Source organism: Miniopterus schreibersii, assembly GCF_964146895.1.
Source record: "Miniopterus schreibersii genome assembly, chromosome: 2".
Taxonomy (NCBI): domain Eukaryota; kingdom Metazoa; phylum Chordata; class Mammalia; order Chiroptera; family Miniopteridae; genus Miniopterus; species Miniopterus schreibersii.
Genome location: NC_138102.1, coordinates 167,925,583 through 167,947,755, shown reverse-complemented (window position 1 = coordinate 167,947,755; position 22,173 = coordinate 167,925,583). Strand labels below are relative to the sequence as shown.

The window sequence follows — 22,173 nt, the reverse complement described above, 5'->3', positions numbered from 1 at the left end:
TAACCCTCTCAAACTCCGCCTCATTGGGTAGCCTCTTTTTCAAATACCAAGAACACAACTGCCCTTCTAATTTCCGATTGGGTAAGTCTCCAGGAAAGTCTCTGAGATTGGCTTAAACAACTGTCCGTTTCTGCTCTTCAATAGAAGACACGCGAAGGGGCAGCAGGGGTCCCAGAGAGCGAGCCGCAAAAACTCTGGGGCTCACCTCGCTGCTCTACAAGCGCTCTGCCCTGGAAGAGTGGGATTGGTTCTTTCAACCATCGATTGCATTGGGGGCGCTTTTCATTGGCTTTAGTCAGGAGTAGGGCAGAGGGCGGAGCACTAGTAGGCAGGCTCGGTCCAACTGCCATTCTCGCGCGTCTTCCCAGTAGCGCATGCACCTAACGAGTAGTGCTCATTGGACCACTAGAGGAGGGGGTGGGGGACTAGGAAAGGTGGGAGCTGCTCTGTGTGGAGGAGCTACTGCCGGTGTCATGGCGGAGCTGAGTGAGGAGGCGCTGCTGTCAGTATTACCGACGATCCGGGTCCCTAAGGCTGGAGACCGGGTCCACAAAGACGAGTGCGCCTTCTCCTTCGACACACCGGTAAGCCCATTCCCCACGCCCGCAGCGAGCACGACTTCCTTCCATAGCCCTGGTCATTCTGCCGGGGCCTGCAATCTTGGGCTACCGCCTCCTTGCGATGCACCATGGGACATGTAGTCTTCCATGCTACTCCCTGCCGTTGCTTTTAGTTAGCAGGAGTTGCCGCATGACTACCGCTCCCGGAAGCCACCGCGGCCGCCTCACCCGCTCCCCGTCTCCTGGAGCACTCTGGGGATTGTAGTCGCTTACTCCCTTCTGCCGTTCTAAGATAGGGGCGCAACCCGATCATCGGACTACATCCCCCAAGTGGATAACTACGAAAGCCTGGGAGTTGGCCTTGCCTGTCGCGCATGGTTCTCCGGGTTTTGTAGTCTCGTGTAGAAGGGATGGGGCGACCTCCCACCGTTCTGGGCCAGGATTGGGGGTGGAGGGTGGGTACTGCAGTTCCTAGGCACCTGGTCGTCTGGAAGTGGCACTGAAGAAGGCCGTTTCTGAGAAAGGCCCAGTTACAGAGCCTCCGCCCATGATTAATATGGACAGGGGGCGGGGAGGTGGGTCATTGGTGGTAGGGAGGGGACGAAAGAGGAGTGGAAAGCTCTAGTCGTTTCTCCTTTAAGATGAACCATTCCCGCGGCCCCCTTTTTTTCCCGCGCATCACGGAAAAGCAGAGGGAACCCTTTCCAAAGTATTTCCAGAGAGATGGTTTCTTTCTTGAAGGATACTAAGGCCCCTTTCGTATCCCACTATTACTCTTGACTAGTTAGACAAAGCCGCCACCCACACCATGCTTCAGGTTATGCAGGCTCCACCGGGTACCTCCCTTCCTACGGTTCTCCCTTCTTGTGTCACCCTCAAGCAGGGACAAGGCTCTGGCCAGGGGCAGAGCCTGAACTGAAAGGGCAGCAGCCTGGTTGGGATCCGCCCCCCTCACCAGCCCTCCCCTCAATCCGCTGCTGGGCCCTGCCCAGGGTGTTCAGCCAGACCAGCTCCTGGCCAGGAAAACTGCAAGTCAGAGTGGAAAGACATCATTAATGCAGTGCTGAGTATTGGAGCATGATCTAAAACCAAGTTCAGGATTACCACTGATTTGTGGTTTGCTTGGTTTGCTAGGCTTTGAGCTTGGCCTCAAACAATGTGCAGACTTCTCTGAAGTCTGGCTTTGGCAAAGCTAAAAGAGTACTGCTCAGAGCAGAGCTCCAGGGTTCCCAATCCTTGGTGAAACCAACATTTTTTATTTCCAGCAGAGGAGTTTAATTCCTGTGGTTTCCTCATGCCCCCAATTATCAGATGTGTGGCTTGGTGAAGCACCATCTTTCTCAGGAGGAAAAGGTTTTTTTAAATTACCAACTGATGGTAGAAGTCAGTGGATTCCTCTTTATACTCCTGTCTCTCTCCTAGTAACTGCTTTGAATAATCCAAAAGGGATTTTTGTCAACTTACTACACTTTTCTTCTCTCACCCCAAGTCAAGAGATCTCCAGTGTGGCTGAGTTGGCTTTGCTAACCAACTTCCGGCATATTTGATAATCTTCAAATTGGGTTCATGGTAGAAAGAGAACTTCTGTGACCTCCCTGGTGAGAAATGCTCTATTTGTTTATGAATATTATAATCCACACTGTTCTAGGGAGTGGTACACAATCTGTGAGACCAAGAACTGCCTTAGTTCGTGCCCTATTTTTAATATCACAGCAGAACATTTTTCAAGGCCACTGAGGCTTTCATTCCAGGAAGAAGACGCCTACTGTTGCTCAAAACCTTGGATCTGAGAATCCGAGGGAAGACTCTATGAAAGATAGATTTCCTCCTCCATTTTCTCCATTACTTTATTCACAAAGCCACTGGTAGACTTGCTCAGTTTTGGGAAGCTCATCTTCTCCTTTCAGCCGTGATTTAGAGTGGACACTTGTCTTTCCCTGTTTTCTATCTGGGTTATATGTGTTCTCCCTGTCTCAGCAAGTGTTGCTAGATTGTTCTAGAAAGGAGATGGCTTTGGGCTTAGACGTTGATGGGACTTCAGTGGGTATTTAGTTTTTGGTCAGGGGGAGGTGACAGGGTGGTGGCTGGAGAATGCCAGACTTCATGTCCCTGCCAGGCTGGGTCCAGGTTTAGCTGTGAGCTGCACTCAAGGCATTGTTTCCCTGGAGCCAGGCTTCAGCAGGAGAAGAGGGAGAAGACTCAGTGTGGACTAGGGTTCAGCTACCTAGCAGAGTATGGTAAAGGAAAGGTCTGGTCTTGTAGGCAAGTTCCAGGGTTAGATATACTAGAAGAATCTCTGCTTGTCCAGTCTGGTAGGTTTTCTTTCTTTTTAAAGATATGTTTTTATTGATTTCAGAGAGAGGAAGGGAGAGAAAGATAGACACATCAATGATGAGAGAGTCATTGAGGGGCTGTCTCCTGCATACTCCCTGCTGGGGATCAGGCCCACAACCCAGGCATGTGCCTTGACTGGGCATTGAACCACAGTCTCGTGGATCATAGGTTGATACTCAACCACTGAGCCATGCCAGCCGGGCCTGGTAGGTTTTCTTAATCCTGGAGATCAGGTGGGGTTTGTCATGGTGTCCCTGGTTTAGGTTCAGTATCTGACATGCAGGTCTGTCCTTTCCAAGGAAGGACACTTTTCTTATCTGAATGTAATTTCGAGTACTGGAAGTTCACGATATTTGGTCCCCTTTTACTTCTGGATCTCTTTGCACCAGAGAAGAGGTGGAGGGGGTTCTCTGCAGTTGATTGGAGGGCTCCAAAGCCCAAAGAAGGAGGAAGAGGAATGGTGACTGATAGGTGTTGTTCAGCTCCTGGTGTCCTCATTGGTTGTTATCAAAGGATGGGGAGAATCTTGGCCATGTACTAAGTACTCAGTAGGTAAAATGACTTACCAAGAGCCGCACAGTGTTAGAGAACAGAGTCTTTCTTTGGAAACAGAAGTTTTTGTGCCCAGGTCTTAGTTTCTGCACCTGGCCAGGCTTCATCCTTCCTGTGTTTCCTCCCTGCCTCTTGTCCTGCAGGAGTCTGAGGGTGGCCTCTATATCTGCATGAACACATTCCTGGGCTTCGGGAAACAGTATGTGGAGAGACATTTCAACAAGACGGGCCAGCGAGTCTACTTGCACCTCCGGCGAACCCGGCGCCTGGTAGGGATAAGGGCTGGGCCTGGGGTCATTCTGACACATCCCACTGGGCCCCCATTTTGAATCTGTCCCATTTGACTCCCTGTAGGCCTCAATTTCCCTCTCACCTATTTTGGTGTCATTAAAACTCAGCACATGTCTTTTTAGCTACATTCTTTTCTAAGCTTAACTCATTTCATCCTGTGCATCCTCCTCATTTGCCCCTCACCTGGTGCTCGTTGCTGATCCTGCCTTTCCTGCCTTCTTACAGAAGGAGGAGGACACCACCACAGCCACTGGAGACCCCCCACGAAAGAAGCCCACCCGGCTGGCTATTGGTGAGCACCACTGCAGTCCTATCCTCCCTGAGCTGGTCTTTCCTCCTCTCAGTACTAAGAAAGCACCAGAAGAACAGGCCAGATCAGTGGCCCTTGAGGTCTGGAGGGGACAAAGTCAAGCGCTGTATCAGAGAAGGGACATTTACCTGTGGTCGTTGTCCTACTCTCCCTCTTCTTCCCTTCTCACCAGGTGTCGAAGGAGGGTTTGACCTCAGCAATGATAAGTTTGAGTACGATGAGGATGTGAAGATTGTCATTTTGCCGGATTACTTGGAGATTGCCCGGGATGGGCTGGGGGGACTGCCTGACTTTGTTAGAGATCGGGTATGAATATTTTCCCACCCTCCCAAAGATTTTAGGGCAAGCGGGGCCAGAGCAGTGACGTCCTGGGCAAGTGCTGAGAAAGCTAAAGACTCAATGCTAGAGGGGCATGTGGAGCTGGGGCTGGGTACTGTCTCTGACCCTCTGCTTCCCCTAGGTGACCAGTGCAGTCGAGGCACTACTGTCAGCCGACTCAGCCTCCCGCAAGCAGGAGGTACAGGCCTGGGATGGGGAAGTACGGCAGGTGTCTAAGCATGCCTTCAACCTCAAGCAGCTGGACAACCCCGCTCGAATCCCTCCCTGGTGAGGCCTGGCCCCTCCACCTCGGGACACAACCCCCAGAGCAGGAGCAAAGAGGCCACCGTCCTGGGAGATCTTGTGGGAGAGAGGGCCAGGAGCAGGACAATTAGGGAGACCTGGGGGAGAAGAACTAAGCAGGAGGATATCCAGAGGAGAGGAGGGGAGGGCGAGCTTGGATTGGTAGGGGCCCACAGAATCCCCTTCCTCTCCCACTCCCAGATATCCCTGACCCATATTTCAGCTCATTTTTTTTCTCCCTGGGTTAGTGGCTGGAAGTGCTCCAAGTGTGACATGAGAGAGAACCTGTGGCTCAACCTGACAGATGGCTCCATCCTCTGTGGCCGGCGCTACTTCGATGGCAGTGGGGGCAACAACCATGCTGCGGAGCACTACAGGGAGACAGGCTACCCATTAGCTGTCAAACTGGGCACCATCACACCTGACGGAGCTGGTACTCCCTCCCTTCCTCAGCCACCTTCATGCTGAAATGTTTTAACTGTTACTTGTTTTATATGGCATGAATAATACAAGAGTACATTCTCTTGATAATGAAAATATTGCAGATAACACTAAATCTTCAACCACCCTTCAAACCTCAGTCCCCTTTCTAGGAGGTACCATTATTATCTGATTAGTAAGCATCCCCCCCAACCCATCTGACCCTAGAACCTTATCCCTCGGGGCAGAGTCAATTAATTCCAACCCTCATCCTATTTTGCCCCATCTTCCTTGATAGTCATCCCCAGAAGGTTCAAGGGAGCCAAGAGGGTTACCCTGTAGGCTCATCCTCTGTCCCACCAAGGCCCCTCAAGGCAGGGGGTGGCATTGGTGGTCAGGCCAGTTCTGAGCCACCCCCTCTGACACTGTTCCCACCTCCTATCCTAGATGTGTACTCATATGATGAGGACGACATGGTCCTGGACCCTAACCTGGCTGAGCACCTGTCCCACTTTGGCATCAACATGCTGAGAATGCAAAAGGTGAGACCCATTCAGCTTCAGAGTCTTATTCCTGCCCCTGTTAGGCCCTTCTTCCTTGCCTGAGGCAGAGTACTGGAGAGAGTTGCAGTTGCCACAGTTATTCCAGTCCCCAAGATATGTAGGCTTTGAAGAACTTTCTGGAATCATTCATTCATTAAATACTCCTGAGTACCTAGTATGTGCTAGTCACTAATAAGGCAGGTGTGGTCCTTGCTTTCATCGGCTTATATTCTATATGGAAAGGAAGACGTTAATCATATGCTCGTACAAGTAACTGAATGACCACAAACTGCAGGGTACTATGAAAGAGACTGGAAGGTACTGCAGTACTTTACAGCAGGGGGACCTGGCCTAGCCTAGGGCATCAGGGAAGTTTCTCTGAGGAAGTTGTTGCTTGAGTGGAGACCTGAGGGGTGAGGAGGGGTAACTTTGGATGGGAAAAACACTTCAGGCAGAAGGAATTACGTTCATTTCATTCCCTCAATTCAAGCCTGATGACTAACAGTCCTCCAGGACAATTGCTTGTGGCCATCTAGAACTTGGACTGGATGATATCCAGCATGCCTCCATAGTTCAGCAAATCTAGGCTCCAGCTGGGTATTGTCCTAGATCCTGTGAGAGATCAATGTAAAAAATCCAGGGCTGAGTTTCTCCCCCCATCTGAAGTGCCCCTTCCCTGCAGACGGACAAGACGATGACTGAGTTGGAGATAGATATGAACCAGCGGATTGGCGAATGGGAGCTGATTCAGGAGTCGGGTGTGTCACTGAAGCCCCTGTTCGGGCCCGGCTACACAGGCATCCGAAACTTGGGTAACAGCTGCTACCTCAATTCGGTGGTCCAGGTGCTCTTCAGCATCCCCGACTTCCAGAGGAAGTGAGTGGTGCCTTCCCCACTGGCCCCCTGGCTCTGCACCCCTGATATCCCAGCTCCTCCCCCACTTGCTAACCTCTGGGCACACACCTCCTTCCGCTGCCCTCAGCACCTCTGTTCTAATGTAGTTTTAGTCCCTATGACACTGGTGTGCTGGGAAGGGAGAGAGTTGTGGAATTGCACCATCATCACCCAGTCACACACAAACCCCACTGATAGAGCAGAACACCAAATCCCAGGGCTCTCTGAGGCCTCCTGACTGACTCAGGGGTGAGCAGGTGGTCTTTATTTTAGGCCAGTGACATCAGATAAGCACCTAACATGGACATGTAACACTTGGAGAGAGGGGAGGACTTGGGACACTAAGGTAGAAGATACTAAGAAAGGCAGATTCTTTCCGGAGGAAGCTAGAAAGAATTGCCCTGCATGATGACATAGTTGGGAAGGGAAGGAAGGTATGTTGCTGGAAAGAAATGGACTCCAAGGTTCAACCACATAACTCCCCACTCTGGGGGGAGCCTGTTCACTGAGCTGGTAGATAATTTCTCCCTTCGCTTTTTGGCTGAACCCAGACCAAAGCCCCTCCAACTCTCCTTCCCTTGACTCTTAGGTATGTGGATAAACTAGAGAAGATCTTCCAGAATGCTCCGACGGACCCGACCCAGGACTTCAGCACCCAGGTGTATGTAGCCAAGTCCTATGTACAAAGGCTGTTGAGCACCTCACAGCCTTTCTGCCTCTTCTTGCCTCCATGACCACCTGGAGGGGGCAGCGGTTTAGCCCTGGCCAGTTAGAAGCTTCTAGATGATTGCCTTCTGGGTATGCTCCCTGCCTTGAGATGGGTTCCTGTGGAACCTAAGGTTTTCCACATTTTAGAGAGTTGTCTAAGGAGGGCTTTGAGCCAGGATTGAGTTGGGGAGGAGGAGGCATAGACATGCCAGATTATCATTAGTTGACTAAAGCCAAGTGGTTCTCTTGGATGTTAACACAGGGCCAAGCTGGGCCACGGCCTTCTCTCCGGAGAGTATTCCAAGCCAGCACCAGAGTCCGCTGATGGGGAGCAGGCATCAGAACAAAAGGTGAGTCTGGGACTCTGTTGCTTTCAGGCTCTGGAGTTATGAGGAAACAGGTCTGGGAGATATCTTAAGAAGGCCACTTGGTGGCCTCTTGAACCCTAGCTAATTCGCTGCCCTGGCTCTGCCTAGGAAGTTCAAGATGGCATTGCCCCTCGAATGTTCAAGGCCCTTGTTGGCAAGGGTCACCCTGAGTTCTCCACTAACCGGCAGCAGGATGCCCAGGAGTTCTTCCTTCACCTTATCAACATGGTAGAGGTAAGGGCTGAGAAGATGGTAAGAGAGGGCACTCTTCGCAGTCCTTCCGTCCACCTACATTTCACTCCCTCTCCCTCCTGCTCCTTCTTGCCTCTGTCAGCCCCACCCAGTCCCACCCCTGTACCTCGCAGTCTGCATGCACTGCGCCTCCCCTGTGGTAGCAGTTACATCCAAAGAGAATAGTGGAGCCAAGCAGTGATCCTTACAGTGATGGGCTTGCTGTCTCATGAAGGATACACCCAAAGAAAATGCACTCAGGATACATACTACTTATCAAAAGAACTATAGCACATTCCAGCACAGTCCCACAGTGCTGTGACCTGGCCAGAATCAGGGAGGGGGCAGATAATTGGGGGAGCTTCTACTCTGTTCCTGTGCTCTCAGCAGTGGTCTCCCTTTCCCTCCGCTGCCTCCCTAACCCCCAGGGAGCCTTTTAGGCCCCCATTCTGGTCCCTGGCTACCCAGACCCCACCTGCCTCTTTCCCATAGAGGAATTGCCGGAGTTCTGAAAATCCTAATGAAGTGTTCCGCTTCTTGGTGGAGGAAAAAATCAAGTGCCTGGCCACCGAGAAGGTAAAGTACACCCAGCGAGTGGACTACATCATGCAGCTGCCTGTGCCCATGGACGCAGCCCTTAACAAAGGTAGGTGCTCTCAGCCAGGCCTGGGCGTGGGTGCAGTCTGAGGGCTGTGAAGAGCGCTTGGGCACCTGATAGGAGCAGAGCCCACGGTATGCCCTGCTCCCCAAGCCAGCAGTCCGAAGCTAGGCCATCAGTGGGGGAGGTAGGGTTAACCTTGCCCACAGCTTGTCAGCAGAGCGTGTTAAGAAAGAGAAGCAAAATCATATACAGATGCATGTCGAGTGGGACTGGGGGGGCTGGAGGAGCTGAAGTAGTCACGGACACAGAGCCAGCAGGGCCAGGCTAAGGAGGGGAGAGCAGCGCCCTCTGAAGGATCCACCCACCAATTCTGTCACCAGAGGAGCTTCTGGAATATGAAGAGAAGAAGCGGCAAGCTGAAGAGGAGAAGCTGCCACTGCCAGATCTGGTTCGGGCCCAGGTGCCCTTCAGCTCCTGCCTGGAGGCCTATGGGGCCCCCGAGCAGGTGGACGACTTCTGGAGCACAGCTCTGCAGGCCAAATCAGTAGCTGTCAAGTAAGTCCTATTGGTCTGGGCTGAAGGTTTCAGGCCTGTGTCAGGGTGGTCCCAAAGGTGCTATTTGTCTGTCATTCTCTAGTTCCTTTTTTGGGCGGAATCTCAGGATTGCAGCAGTTGAGGCTAGTAATCTGGCCCTGGTGGGAACCAAGAGGCCCTAGCAGGAGCAGACGCAGATGATTGCTACAGATTACCTTGGCCTGCCCAAACCACTCCCTCTTCTCTCATGCATGGCACAGGGTCATTTTTTAGTGCAGCTTATCTCCACTTGCTCCCTCAATCCTTGCAGAGCACAGACATTGAGTATCAGTAGTGAACAGAGTGTGGGTTTCCAGCAAACGCTTTGACTTTTGGCCTAACTGCTGTTGGCATGAGCTTGAGATCTGTAAGAATGCCGTGGCCTCAAAGGAAGTCAGTCATCCGCCTCTTTGCTGCTCCTGTCAGTAAGCCAGCCCTTGTCTTGCTTTCCACTGCTCCTTGTTTGCAGACACTGATGCCTGCCCCGGGCAAGTTAAGAATATGGAGTATCTTCTGGGCCATTAGGTCTTCTACCCATGAGAGTCTGAACCCCAGGGTGGGGGATTCAGGATAGGAGAACCTTGGGATTGTCTGGGTACCAGGACATTCTCTCTTCCCTAGGACCACACGATTTGCCTCATTCCCTGACTACCTGGTCATCCAGATCAAGAAGTTCACCTTCGGCTTAGACTGGGTGCCCAAGAAACTGGGTATGATGGCTGGGACAAGCAAGGGAGGTCAAGCAGAAAATGCTAGAAAAAGAAGGGGCCTTAACACATGTAAACTAATGTTTCTCTAACTTCCCTCTGGAAGAAGAAAACATTACCCTAGATGTTTCAAAATATGTCTAGTTTGAAAGGCACTGACTAAAAATATTAAAAGACTTCTTTGATTTCTTAAAATATATTGATTTTAGAGAGAGAGAGGAAGGGAGAGAGAGAAACATCAATTTGTTGTTCCACTTATTATGCATTCATTGGTTGCTTCTGGGGATTGAACCCACAACCTTGGCATATGGGGATGACGCTCTAACCAGCTGAGCTACCTGGCCAGGGCCAAGGCTTCTTTGATTTTATAATTATGATTTACAACCAAAAGTGATTTTCATAGTTTTATTTTTATAATTGTTTAGATGTTTTCATTTTGATAATCTGGAAATAATGAGTTCTCATGGGCCCCTGCTGACTTTGAGAACTGATTTAACTTCATTTCCTAGATAAGTTGAAACCCACAGTATAAAATCATTCTGTCCCACAAGTTGGAGGCTCCCTTCCTTGCCCATAGCTCATTGTGGTAGATCTAGGACTAGAATCCAGGTCTCCTGACTCCCAGGCCTACAATTTTTATTATACTGGGACCCCTAAGATAGGTACTTTCTGAACAGCTCTTTATTACAGAGCAGTACCGAGATATGGTACAGGAGCTTGAGATTCCCAAAGTGCTTTTTCAGGGAAGGCCTCAGGGAGCTCCTGAGGTGACCTTTTCCTGCCATTCCAATTACAGATGTGTCCATTGAGATGCCAGACGAGCTAGACATCTCCCAGTTGAGGGGTACAGGGCTGCAGCCTGGAGAGGAGGAGCTGCCTGACATTGCCCCACCCCTAGTCACTCCGGATGAGCCCAAAGGTAGCCTTGGTTTCTATGGCAACGAAGACGAAGACTCCTTCTGCTCCCCTCACTTCTCCTCTCCGACATGTTAGTGATTCTTTTTCCTGCCTCTCTCTCTCCCTTGCTGATGGGGGTCTTCTCTGCCTGCCTCCCCACGATCCTGTTCTTTGTGTTTCTCCTGTCCTCCCTTTCGAATTTCCTCTGCCGTCTTTTGGTGGACTGAGGACCGACTGAAGCACTCCCAGCCACACTCTCTGTGTGGATGGCAGCAGCATGGGCTAATTGCCTCTCTGCCCTTGTCACCTCATTGGTTAGGGACGGGTGCTGGGTATCTTATTCCAGAAACAGGGCCCATTCTGTGAGGATGGACAAGGAAGGGGATCCATGGGATCTTTAGCCTCGGTTCTGTGCCTTTAGGATACTGGCCCCACGTTGTGTTGTCTGTCGTTTCAGTTCTGGGATAAGGTGCCAGGCTGTGGAAGGAAAATGCATGGAATGGAATGGTTGAGAGAGAGCTGGGGGGCTAGACTGTGGGGAGGAGATGGAGCAAATAGTGGCTCAGGGAATCAGTTACTGTGCCCACACTTCTCCCACCACAGCCCCCATGTTGGATGAGTCGGTCATCATCCAGCTGGTGGAGATGGGCTTCCCTATGGATGCCTGCCGCAAAGCTGTCTACTACACGGGCAACAGTGGGGCCGAGGCTGCCATGAACTGGGTCATGTCGCACATGGATGATCCAGGTAGGCAAGGGTGGGTTGCAGGGCCAGGCAGGGCCGCCATCCTCCCCTAAACACTTCAACCCCTCTCATTCACAGATTTTGCAAACCCCCTCATCCTGCCTGGCTCCAGCGGGCCTGGCTCCACAAGTGCAGCTGCGGACCCCCCACCAGAGGACTGCGTGACCACCATTGTCTCCATGGGCTTCTCCCGGGACCAGGCCCTCAAAGCTCTGCGGGCCACGGTAGGGGCTGCCCCCAACTCAGGACTAGGGCCCTCTGAGGTAGAAGGGGGTGGGAGTAAGTAAGGTTCCATCCTTCGGAAGCAAGACCAAGGACAGCGGTGTGGTATGGCTAGGGCTGGGCTCCACCCTTTTGGGGCTGTGATGAAGGAGCTGAGGCTTTCTCTGGTGGTTTTCTTGCCCCTAAACTTGTTGGAAATGTAATGCTTTCCTCCTCTCCAAGAACAACAGTTTAGAACGGGCTGTGGACTGGATCTTCAGTCACATTGACGACCTAGATGCAGAAGCTGCCATGGACATCTCGGAGGGCCGCTCAGCTGCTGACTCCATCTCCGAGTCTGTGCCAGTGGGACCTAAAGTCCGGGATGGTTCTGGAAGTGAGTGTCCCGGGGAAAGAGGACAGGCCCGGGAAGACTAGCCAGTCTGCTACCCCAGATACTCATTCCAAGGCAGCTCTGCTTCCCTCAGGAGGCAGAGGGGGCAGAAGCTTTTTTCCAGTGACCTGACTCCTGAAGGTTCTAGGAGACAGAGATAGACTTTTGACCCAATAGATGCCTACATTCCCTGAGTTTGAGCTGTTAGATATATCTTTGGACTGCCACTCAAAGATCCCTTTCTCATTGTCTCCTCTGCCCTCCCCCCCTCCTTCCCTAGAGTATCAGCTCTTTGCCTTCATTAGTCACATGGGCACCTCCACCATGTGTGGTCACTACGTCTGCCACATCAAGAAGGAAGGCAGGTGAGGGACCAGCGGTGTGCATTTGGAATGGGGGAGTGGTGGTGGAAACCAGTAGGGGCATCCTGGAAATCCTTAGAATATGTGTAGAGAAGCTGAAGGTCTGCCTGATGGGAACCACAAATACACCAGGGATGAGAGAATGCCTGACAGCAAAGATCAGACAGACTACAGCCCGAGGGCTGGATCAGGCCACTTAAGATTTAATGAGCTCAGCCACACTTACTCATTTATGTGGTCTGTGGCTGTTTTCACACTGCAACAGGAATTGAATAGTTATATCAGAGACCCCATGGCCTACCAAACAATCTGGCTGTTTACAGAAAAACTCTGCTGACCCTCGCCTTACGGAAGTGGGTGGGGGCATGGCTGTAAAGATGCTGGAGGATCTGAAGAGACTGAGTAGGGGAAATGACCTTTGTGAGATTGGGGTGCTCCCTTCAGACAGGGAGCAGCTGGATTGTAGGTTTGGGGGCCTTTCCCCAGAATCACCACAATTGACTCGAGGCTGGGTCAGAAACCTAGCTGAAGCGTGACAGACTGCCCTGTTCAACCTTTTCTGCCCTCCCCACCTTCCCCAGATGGGTGATCTACAATGACCAGAAAGTGTGTGCCTCTGAGAAGCCGCCCAAGGACCTGGGCTACATCTACTTCTACCAGAGAGTGGCCAGTTAAGAGACTGTCCTGATCCCTTACCACGGAGGGCAGGGGACAGACCACCTGGCGTGAGGGAGAGGGGCTGGGGGATGGACTACAGACTGCCTGCTCTACACCCTTTTCCTTTTTTGTCCCCTGCAGCAGGGAAGAAGCTAGGAGAATGGCTGAGCAGAGTGGAGGGGAACACAAGAGACTTTGGGGATAGAGCAGGAAGGGGACGGGAGGGTGACTGCCTGTCTATGAGGAGACTATGTTGCTTCCCCTCCCCCTGAAGCCCCATTCCTCTGCTTCTCTACTCCTGCCAGCGCCTAGTGTGGAGGGGGCTTGTGTGTGTGTGTGTGTGTGCGCGTGTGCGTGTGTGTGTCGCTTTGTGCAGCCTCTTCCACAGGAGGGGGTGTCCCTGCTCCCCTCCCCCTTTGTGTTTGCTCCCTGTGTGGTCAGGCCAGGAGGGATATGAGGGAAATGGGGATCCCCTCGCCTTCCTGCCCCAGTCTTTCCCCCATCCTGTCTCTTCCCTGTCCTTCTCTGGAAAATGCCAAAATACATGATGTGAATAAAAGTACAATGGTTAAGTTGTGTCCTGTTTGATACCTTAGGAGGCCAGTATCCAAAAACTCCCAGCTCTGCCCCTTCTGTAGGCAATTTTCTACTTTTCAGTAGTTTTGGAGCTCCTGGGAAATTGAGGGTGAGGTGAGTGCTAGGGGCTGTCAGATCAGGGGAACTAGAGAGGGGTGACATAGAGCAAAGATAGGGGCAAAAAGCCCTTCCTTTCAGCAGTGACACACACTTCCACCAGGGGGCCCAAGTGGATATTCCCAAATGTGCCTGGTGACTAGGGAGCCCTGGGCCTAGGCTCTAGGCCCTGCAGTCTTTCCTTAGGCCTTGGCCAACTGGAGCAAGGAATGGGATACTCCTGGGGGAGGGGTACTGAACTTCCTCTTTCTTAGCTGTACAGTTTCTGTGCCAGTGTGGGCCGGCCCTCTCCCTCTGAGTCCTGTCTCTTGTCCAATACCTGGGCTATACTTTCCCTGCGAGGGTCAAAGGTACCTGCTCAGCAAACACGTATGTGGCTACTTGGATGGAGGGAGGTCCTTTCCCCAGAATTGGAGAGATGCCCCTCAGAGCCCCCTCAACCCCCTGGGTAATGTAGTCTAGGCCAAGCAGTTGGAGTGGTTGGACATGCCAGCTAGTTCCAGTGGGAACCCCTCCTGCCCCCCTGGAGGGCTGTAGTCTTTGAAGTGAGGGTCCTCCGAGCGCAGGGGTTCATAGTTCTCGCTTTCCCCGGAGTCAGGCAACGGAGGCTGAAGTGACTGAGCCCCATACGCCTAGAACGTTGCTACAAGAAAGGGGGTAACGTCAGAACTTTGCCACAAGGGGCAGGGCGGGACGGGGAGGGGGAAGGACTTGTCAAGCAGGGGCCGGGCTAACCATGGCAGAGGAGGCGGAGTTCTGTCTCACCGCGCTCTATATAAGCGGGCAGTGGCCGCGACTGCGCGGTGATCCTGACCTTCAGTGTGTTGGCTCCAGCGCCATGGCGCCCTCCAGGAAGTTTTTTGTGGGGGGGAACTGGAAGATGAATGGGAGGAAGACGAATCTAGGGGAACTCATCTGCACTCTGAACGCGGCCAAGGTGCCGGCCGACACCGGTGAGCCTCGCTGGGATGGCGTAGGGCTGGGGAGGGTAGGGCGGGCGGGGCAGCGCCCCCTCTGGAGCTACAGGGCGTCCGCGTGGACCTGGGTGCACGGCTGAGGACGAGGGCTCCTGGGGATCCGGACATTGACCCCGCAGCGCCGCGGCCCCGCAGCCGCAGTACGGGGCGGGGCGGTTCGAGGGGGGAAATCGGGGCCACATTTAATGGTGCCCTCGGACAGTGGGGCAGGAAAGGACTTTTTGGGTCTTCGGGAGGAAGATTGCCCTGGGGCGCGGACGGGGCTGCACCGCCCGGGGCCTGGGAGCGGAGGCTAGCCCCAGGGGGAGATCTGGAGAGGCTGGGGACAGCCGGGAGGTGGGGGTCCCGGGGAGTGGAGGCGGCGGAGTGGGCGTGCGTGCCTCCAGCTACCCGACCCCTTGGCCCTGCTCCGTGCGCCGCCGCACGTAGCCCTAGACTCCTCCCCACGCCTTGCGGAGCAGGCCGAGTGCCCCCAGGCGCGCTGCTTCGGCTTCCGGAGCTCCCCGCTTTGATCCTTTACAGTCTGCAGCCTGGATAAGTCCTGCCTTCTACAGAAAGGGGCTGAGCAGGTGTCAAACAGGCTGAGCCATCTGGGAATGAGGAGCGATCCTACGGCTGTCTCCAGCCTGGAACCGGGAAAGCGCAGGGCCTCTATGAGCTGGTCAGCTCTCTGCTTACCCCCCGGCGGAGCGCTGTCCTCAGCCCTTCCCATCCACCTAATTCACAGAACCACGGGCCTGATCAGAAGACGCATCTCTTTCTGGTTTATTCCCTAAAGACCCCAGTACCAACCCAGAGGTGGCCCCTTCTGCTTTTGCTAAAAATCCTTGCCTTGCCTTGCCTGTGGGAGCTATTTTAGAAGGGAGGCTGGGTTGGCCCCCAGAAAATGCTGAGTCTAGGAGGTGCCCAGGCCCAGAATAGCCCGGGGAAATCAGAGCCACAGCTGTTAAAAGAGCAGAGGGTAGGGCCACGGCCTCAGGGGCACCCAAAAGGTTCTAGGAATTGGAAACAAGCCCAACCTGGGATCTGGTCAAAGATCATCTTGCTGGGGTGAAAGGGAAGGAAAGCAGAACTAAGAAAGTTGGTGAAGGCTGGGGGGTTCTAGAGCACTGAATGGAGGGAGTCTGGAGAATGAAGACTTCCTTGTGATTTCATCCTCAGAGGTGGTTTGTGCACCCCCCACCGCCTACATCGACTTTGCCAGGCAGAAGCTAGATCCTAAGATTGCTGTGGCTGCCCAGAACTGCTACAAAGTGACTAATGGGGCCTTTACTGGGGAGATCAGGTGAGATGCAGGTGGGAGAGGGGTGTGTGGGGACCTTTCCCTTACTTTCCTCATTGAGTGGAAAGCCACAGGTGGGCTCCCTGTTAAACTGTGGCTTCATCTCTTCCTATAGCCCTGGAATGATCAAAGACTGTGGAGCCACATGGGTCGTCCTGGGGCACTCGGAGAGAAGGCACGTCTTTGGGGAATCAGATGAGGTTAGTAACCAGGAGAAGAGATAAGAGATACCTTATTCCAAGAGTGGTGTCTCACCAAGTTTGTTCCTCAACAGCTAATTGGGCAGAAAGTGGCCCATGCCCTGGCCGAGGGACTTGGAGTGATCGCCTGCATTGGGGAGAAGCTAGATGAGAGGGAAGCTGGCATCACCGAGAAGGTCGTTTTTGAACAAACCAAGGTTATCGCAGGTATCTCTGAAGGGACCTATGAGCCTAGCCAAGGCCATGGAGGCACAGGGGGTGGGGTCAGATGCCCTGCAGCCTGATTTTATCCCCATGCTGATACTGGAAAGGAAAGGGGGAGCCCGGCTGGGCGTGGCTCAGCAGTTGAGTATCCATCTAGGATCCAGGGGAGATTGCGATTTGATTCCCAGTCAGGGCACATGCCCGGGTTGCGAGCTCGATCCCCACTTGGTGGCTTGCAGATCAATGGCAACTCTCTCATCATTGATGTTTCTATCTCTCTTTCTCCCTCTCCCTTCCTCTCTCCGAAATCAATAACGATATATTTAAAAAAAAAAAAAAAAAAAAAAGAAAGGAAAGGGGGAGGTGGGAATCCTTGCGTCCATCCTCTCACTTCTGCTGCTGCACCATGGTATTGATGCTGCTTGGGGTTCCTTAAAGAGCCACCAGGGGGCAGCAGTCCGCCCTCTCTGTGCCGTTGGTACCAAGCTGGATAGCTCCTTCCTGTTCACCCTGCTGTGATCTCTGTCCCGCAGATAACGTGAAGGACTGGAACAAGGTTGTTCTGGCCTATGAACCTGTGTGGGCCATTGGTACAGGCAAGACTGCAACACCTCAACAGGTAACCAAGCCCAGGAGCCCCGCCCTCATCCTACCCTGCCTGGGTAGAACAGCACAGAGACCATCTGGGCCAACCCCTCATTTTAAAGACAGGAGCCCCCAACACCAGAGAAGGAGAATGATTTGTCCAAGGACATCCATTCCAGGGCCTGCAGGGTGTGTGTGTGTGTGTGTGTGTGTGTGTGTGTGTGTGTGTGCGCGTGTGCGCGCACGCCCTGCTGTTCTGACTGAGATCCCAGGGCTTCTGGGATTCCCTGAAACCACACTGCCTCTCCACTGATACCCAGGGTTTTTTCCCCTTTGAGGGAAAGGCAGAAAGGCTTAACTTAGTCTGGCTTCTTGTTCTAGGCCCAGGAAGTACACGAAAAGCTCCGGGGATGGCTTAAGTCCAATGTGTCTGATGCAGTGGCTCAGAGCACCCGCATCATTTATGGAGGTGAGTGGGTTTGGCTCCAGCCTGAGGTGGGGTGGACTGAGAACTAGACTGAGCCCTCCTTAGACATGGAGGTGAGAATGGAGTATGCCCATCCCATTCCTGATCATTTGCCCTCTCTTCTCCCTTCCCAGGTTCTGTGACTGGGGCAAACTGCAAGGAGCTGGCAACCCAGCCTGATGTGGATGGCTTCCTTGTGGGTGGTGCATCCCTCAAGCCTGAATTTGTGGACATCATCAATGCCAAACAATAAGCTCCATCCATCTTCCCTACCCTTCCTGCTATGCCAAGAACTACAAAGCCCATAAGTCCAATAACTACGCCCCCCCACCCCCACACATGCTTCTGGTGGTATCACCTGCCTCTTCTCGTGGCCTAATCCAAACTGTACCTCTCCTTTACCATTTACACCATACCTGTAATGGTTGGGGCAATCCCTTCTCCACTTACTATAATAATTGGAACAAAACATCACCAAGGTGACTTCTCCTTGGCTGAGAGGTAGAAGGGGTAGAGTTTGCTCATGGGGTCCCCTCAGTTCCCAGTGAAGGCAGGAAAGAGAAGCCTCCCTCCTCTCCCATCTCATACCATGGGGCCAAGGGCTGGGAGAGAGCCCTGTCCTTCCCTGAGGCCAGGGGTGCCGTTCTCACCCCTAGTGCCAACGCCTGTGTGTGTTGTGTTTGTGAGCAGTCCCACTTGGGGGTGGGAATAAACACCTGGCACTAAGCCTTGTGGTTTGTCCTTCATTGTACTTGTTTCCACATAATTTCTCTTTCCTTTTTGAGGCAGCCACAGATTCTTGTGCAAAAAATGCCACAAACAGGTTTTTATAATAGCATATCTCTTATTATTTTTACTTGTGTACCAGAGTGCCACAGCCTTGAATAACAGCTCACTCTCTTTACCCCTTGGGTCGCTCCGGGGTTGTTGAGCTCCCCAGAGCTTGGGCTGGGGGTAGGGTACCAGCCTCAATGGCTTTAAGTAACTGGTCTAAGCCAGCAGTGCCTCCTTCCCTGCTCCCGGGGAGGGGTGGCATCAAGGCCCTGCAATCTGGTATCACAGGGTCACTGGTAGAGCACGTAGCGCTTCATGGCAGGGGGCAAGGGCAGAGCAGATACCTGGCCCAGCCGGGTAGCCCCCAGCGTCTGGCGTACACACAGTCGGCTCAGGTGCAAAAGGGAGTGTGGCTCCGCTGGGAGAGAGAAGGAGGGGAAGGTAAGTAGAGGTGCAGCCACCAGCTAGACATCCTCAAACTACAGAGTTCCCTTCCACTCTCCTGCTCTGAGTCTGTTCCTACCTTGGTTGAGAGATCTAACACACCCTGAAGTTCTGCATCTGCTCTTAGGGTGGGAGGCATCACACACACAGTCAGAGCTGGGGGTGAAGCTCTAGCTAAGGCCCTCTAAGCAACAGGCCAAGGTGGCTCTGACATGGGTGGAGCTGGCCCAGGCTTTGATTCTAGAGAGGCCTTGGGAATGGGGCTGATGAGGTAAAAGGAAGGATAGTCCTCCACTCAACAGCTCACCATGGGTGATGGAAGGAGAGGTACCCAGCCTCTGCTAAGACTACAACTGCAGAGAATAGTTAAGTTCAATCAGCTCCAAACTGAGGTCCCATTGGCTCCCCAAGGAGGCCTTTCCCCTATAGCCCCACCCCAAACCCTGTCTCTACTGCTGTCCTGGGGGGAAGGGGGACTGAATGGCTCCCTCCTGGGGTTTGACTGAGGAAGTAGGTATGTGTGTCACAGGTCAGAGCCCAGGGAATCTGGTATACACCCTGGGTGCATGGCACTGCCTGTTGTCTTTTGTAATTGTACACATAGCCCAGTACTCATTTAACCCTTTGCACCTGTGCTCCAGGAGCTGCTAACCCCCTGTAGAGCCCTAATTCCTGGAGTACCTCCCTCCGTTCTGGGGGCTCACCACTTAATAGCAAGTTGCATACCCAAGCCTCACCTTTACCTCTATTGCTGTTGGGAGTATTAAATTAGGTAACAGCTGTGAAGAACATCCCTGGCACTAAATAAGGGGGAGGGAGGCAGGTCAGATAAAGGCTCCGTCCCTCTACTCTTGTAAAGGCATTGAGTTTCCAACCCAACCCACAGCCACCAGTGATAGAACACTCTCCCGCACCTACCCCAGGCCTCACCTCTCCTTTCGCCCAGGTAGCTGATGCGGACCTGGCACTGGCCCCAGACAGCGCTTACTGCTGGGTAGAGGGTCCTGCCTTTCAGTCCGCGGAAGGCTGGCCCCAGGTAGGTGCCCCCAATAGCGTAGCCCAGAGTTCCCTCCTCCATGTCCAGAACCACCAGCAGCCTCTCCGGCACCTCCAGCTGCTCACCCTGAGGTCCAGCTGGATATTGGGGGGCCCCGGGCCCCTGGCTCTGATGGTACAGCTTCCCCCGCCCAATGTCCCAGCCCCAGGACTCGCTGTTGCTGCCTAGAAGCGCCGCGTAGTGGTCAGCCTGCAGGGGGGCGAGGGCCGTGGCCACACCCACCACCGCGTGGGTACCCCTCTGTTCCGGGGGCCAGCAGATTTCCCAGGCGTGCAGGCCCCTCGAGTAGCCCCTCTTACCCCGGGCCCCATCAGTGCTCTGGGCCACGGGCCGCCGCTCAAAGCACAATCCCCCTTCCTTGACCTCGATGTTCTCGGAGCAGTCCTTGGGGTTCCAGCCGTGGCGCCGCTGAGTTCCCAGGTCAGGAGGGGGAGCAGAGAGCAGTTCCTCCAAGCCTTCGGGACAAGAGTGGTCAGGGCACAGGGCCTGCGGGGTGCGGGGCCTGCTGCCGCCCCCTGCCAGGGCCGTCTGGCCCATGGAGGTGAGGAGCTGGAGGATCCCCCGAAAGAGTCTTGCCGGGGCGTCTCTCTACCGCAAGTCGTGCTCCCGTCCGGGACTGACCTGGAGAGGAGTTGGGAGAGAAGAGACTGTAAAGTGCGGGGCGCCCATCCTTCCACCCGTCTGCCCACTGCCCCGCTCCTCCCTCTTCGCTCCCCCAAAGCTCCTCGGCCCATCACCTTACCCTCACCCATCTGTCCCGGCCTCCCGAGACTCTGGGGAGCTCGCCCCCTTCGGGCCTCTCCAGGGGCCGTCCCCCTCGCCCGCCCCTGTCCGCGTCACCGGTGGCTCCCGAACCCCGCTCGGCTCCCCCAGCCGCGAGGTCGCCGCGCCTAAGGAGGAACCCGGCGTTAGGTCCCGCGGCGCGCGGCGCGGAACGCCGGCCGCTTCCGCCTCCAGGCCCCGCCCCCGGCCCGCCCCGCCCCCGGCCCGCCCCGCCCCCGGCCCGCCCCGCCCGGCCCTCCGGGGCCGGGACCCCTCCCGCAACCGCCCCCGGGCCCGCCCCGCACCAAGGCCTCGCCCCCGTGGGCCCTTCGGGGCACTTACCGCGGCGCTCGCTGGTTGCGGCGGCGGAGGGCACGCCCCGCCCCGAGGCCCCCCGTGGGGAGGGCTCAGGGCGGTTGAGCGCCTTCTTGCACCGCTTTGGAATCTCCGGAGGTCAGTCCTCCCCCGTCGATACCTTCGAGCCACCTGGGCAACCAGCTTCTGAGCCCCTAGATATGAGGGGCATGGGGTCAAGGGGGTTCTTCCATTGTGCTGACCTCTACTTCCATGGCCCTGTGATTCTGGGTCACCGTTTCTGGGCAGGTCTCTTTCTGACCCGGTTGTGAGTCAGCCGGTTCTCTGCCTGAGGTTCTGAGCCCTGCGCTTCGAGCTCTGAGCGGTAGGTGTCATAGGTCTGCACGCTGTTCTGGCCTTCATCCTGGATGTCCATCCGTTCCTACACTGTTGCTCTCATTTGGGAGAGTGTAGTGGTTAAGATCTTGGCTGTGAGTGAAGCTATGCCACGAATTAGCTGTGTGATGTGAGAGAGAAACATCGATCTGATGTCTCCCCTACTCGCCCTGACCCGATGGAACCCTCAGCCTAGGTATGTGTTCTGACCGGGAGTCTAACTCCCAACCTTTTTGGTGTACCAACAAACTGAGCCACTGGCCAGGGCAACATTTTATAATATTTTAATTAAAGAGAAAAAAGAAAGCATATTAATAAGTAAGATGTAAACCTGAACACTTGTCATCCACTCAACCTGGATATTCTTGCCAGTGTGACAACAAAAATAATGACATCATGACTGTGGATAGTGGCCTATGATGAATATTAGTGCAGAACCTGTGTGATAACCAAGTGGATGAAGGCTTAGGGGACAGAGAAGCTAGCCTAAGCCATAGCCAACTCCAGTTCAGCTTGAGAAGTTGCTGGTTGTTTAGAACATGGTATTCACCAATTATTGCCGCTGGATCTTGAACTGCTCAAACATTTGTTGATGATAGCGCAAATATTCCATAATGCTACAAGTAATCAACTTTTTACTTTTTTATTGATATGTAACATATGTAAAGTCCACTAATCTTAAAATGTTGAATGAATTTTTACATATTTATATGCCATGTGACTACCATTTCCAGCAGCAAGATCAAGTGTATCTCCAGCATTCCAAAAGACTCCTTTCTTGCCCTTTCCTTAACACTACACCCATAAAGGTGACTATTATTTGACCTCTATCAGTATAGATTAGCTTTTCCTCTTCTTCCATTTCTTTTCCTTTTTTTTAATCCTCACCTGGGGATATTTTTTCCATTGCTTTTTCAGAGAGAGTCGAAGGGAGGGATGGAGGAAGGGGGGGGGCATCAATGTGAGAGAAACACATTGATTGGTTGCCTCCTGCACATACCCTGGCCAGGGCTGGGATGGAGCCTGCAACCAAGGTACGTACCCTTGGCCAGAATAGAACCCGAGACCCTTC

The 22,173-nt window shown here is 53.6% G+C and overlaps 3 protein-coding genes across 7 annotated transcripts; 2 read left to right on the top strand and 1 right to left on the bottom strand.

Annotated features, from left to right (window-relative positions):
- Nucleotides 1-132: 132 nt before the first annotated feature.
- USP5 (ubiquitin specific peptidase 5) lies at nt 133-13,539 on the top strand. Of its 2 annotated transcripts, none has more exons than XM_081128572.1 (20): nt 133-584; nt 3,590-3,715; nt 3,963-4,029; nt 4,220-4,353; nt 4,508-4,653; nt 4,917-5,101; nt 5,536-5,630; nt 6,313-6,506; nt 7,114-7,185; nt 7,495-7,582; nt 7,709-7,834; nt 8,324-8,477; nt 8,813-8,987; nt 9,627-9,715; nt 10,509-10,631; nt 11,213-11,356; nt 11,432-11,577; nt 11,798-11,951; nt 12,229-12,313; nt 12,892-13,539. In XM_081128572.1, the coding sequence occupies exons 1-20, from the start codon at nt 375-377 to the stop codon at nt 12,983-12,985; spliced, it is 2,607 nt and encodes an 868-aa protein (XP_080984698.1). In that variant the 5' UTR covers nt 133-374; the 3' UTR covers nt 12,986-13,539. The 2 variants fall into 2 exon arrangements, with proteins under 2 accessions (XP_080984698.1, XP_080984697.1); XM_081128571.1 differs by having other exon boundaries at nt 135-584; nt 10,509-10,700.
- On the bottom strand, nt 10,997-21,071 carry SPSB2 (splA/ryanodine receptor domain and SOCS box containing 2). Of its 4 annotated transcripts, XM_081128582.1 has the most exons (4): nt 20,392-20,611; nt 19,523-20,270; nt 18,493-18,566; nt 10,997-11,086 (listed from the first exon to the last, which is right to left on the bottom strand). In XM_081128582.1, the coding sequence occupies exons 2-4, from the start codon at nt 20,184-20,186 to the stop codon at nt 11,063-11,065; spliced, it is 762 nt and encodes a 253-aa protein (XP_080984708.1). In that variant the 5' UTR covers nt 20,187-20,270; nt 20,392-20,611; the 3' UTR covers nt 10,997-11,062. The 4 variants fall into 4 exon arrangements, with proteins under 4 accessions (XP_080984708.1, XP_080984707.1, XP_080984705.1 ...); XM_081128581.1 differs by lacking the exons at nt 10,997-11,086; nt 20,392-20,611 and adding an exon at nt 20,754-21,071 and having other exon boundaries at nt 18,204-18,566; XM_081128579.1 differs by lacking the exon at nt 10,997-11,086 and having other exon boundaries at nt 18,204-18,566.
- On the top strand, nt 14,387-18,100 carry TPI1 (triosephosphate isomerase 1). The gene is made up of 7 exons (XM_081128575.1): nt 14,387-14,613; nt 15,799-15,922; nt 16,035-16,119; nt 16,194-16,326; nt 16,857-16,942; nt 17,290-17,377; nt 17,509-18,100. The coding sequence occupies exons 1-7, from the start codon at nt 14,397-14,399 to the stop codon at nt 17,625-17,627; spliced, it is 852 nt and encodes a 283-aa protein (XP_080984701.1). The 5' UTR covers nt 14,387-14,396; the 3' UTR covers nt 17,628-18,100.
- Nucleotides 21,072-22,173: the final 1,102 nt, after the last annotated feature.

Excerpts from the sequence above, each read along its gene's own strand:
- USP5 (XM_081128571.1), top strand. The coding sequence starts at position 375 with ATGCACCTAACGAGTAGTGCTCATTGGACCACTAGAGGAGGGGGTGGG. Across the intron at positions 4,030-4,219 it reads GCCCACCCGGCTGGCTATTG|GTGTCGAAGGAGGGTTTGAC; the intron begins GTGAGCACCACT and ends CCTTCTCACCAG. Across the intron at positions 6,507-7,113 it reads ATCCCCGACTTCCAGAGGAA|GTATGTGGATAAACTAGAGA; the intron begins GTGAGTGGTGCC and ends CTTGACTCTTAG.
- TPI1 (XM_081128575.1), top strand. The coding sequence starts at position 14,397 with ATGGCAGAGGAGGCGGAGTTCTGTCTCACCGCGCTCTATATAAGCGGG. Across the intron at positions 15,923-16,034 it reads GCCTTTACTGGGGAGATCAG|CCCTGGAATGATCAAAGACT; the intron begins GTGAGATGCAGG and ends CTCTTCCTATAG. Across the intron at positions 16,943-17,289 it reads AGACTGCAACACCTCAACAG|GCCCAGGAAGTACACGAAAA; the intron begins GTAACCAAGCCC and ends TTCTTGTTCTAG.
- SPSB2 (XM_081128581.1), bottom strand. The coding sequence starts at position 20,186 with ATGGGCCAGACGGCCCTGGCAGGGGGCGGCAGCAGGCCCCGCACCCCG. Across the intron at positions 18,567-19,522 it reads CTACCTGGGCGAAAGGAGAG|CGGAGCCACACTCCCTTTTG; the intron begins GTGAGGCCTGGG and ends TCTCTCTCCCAG.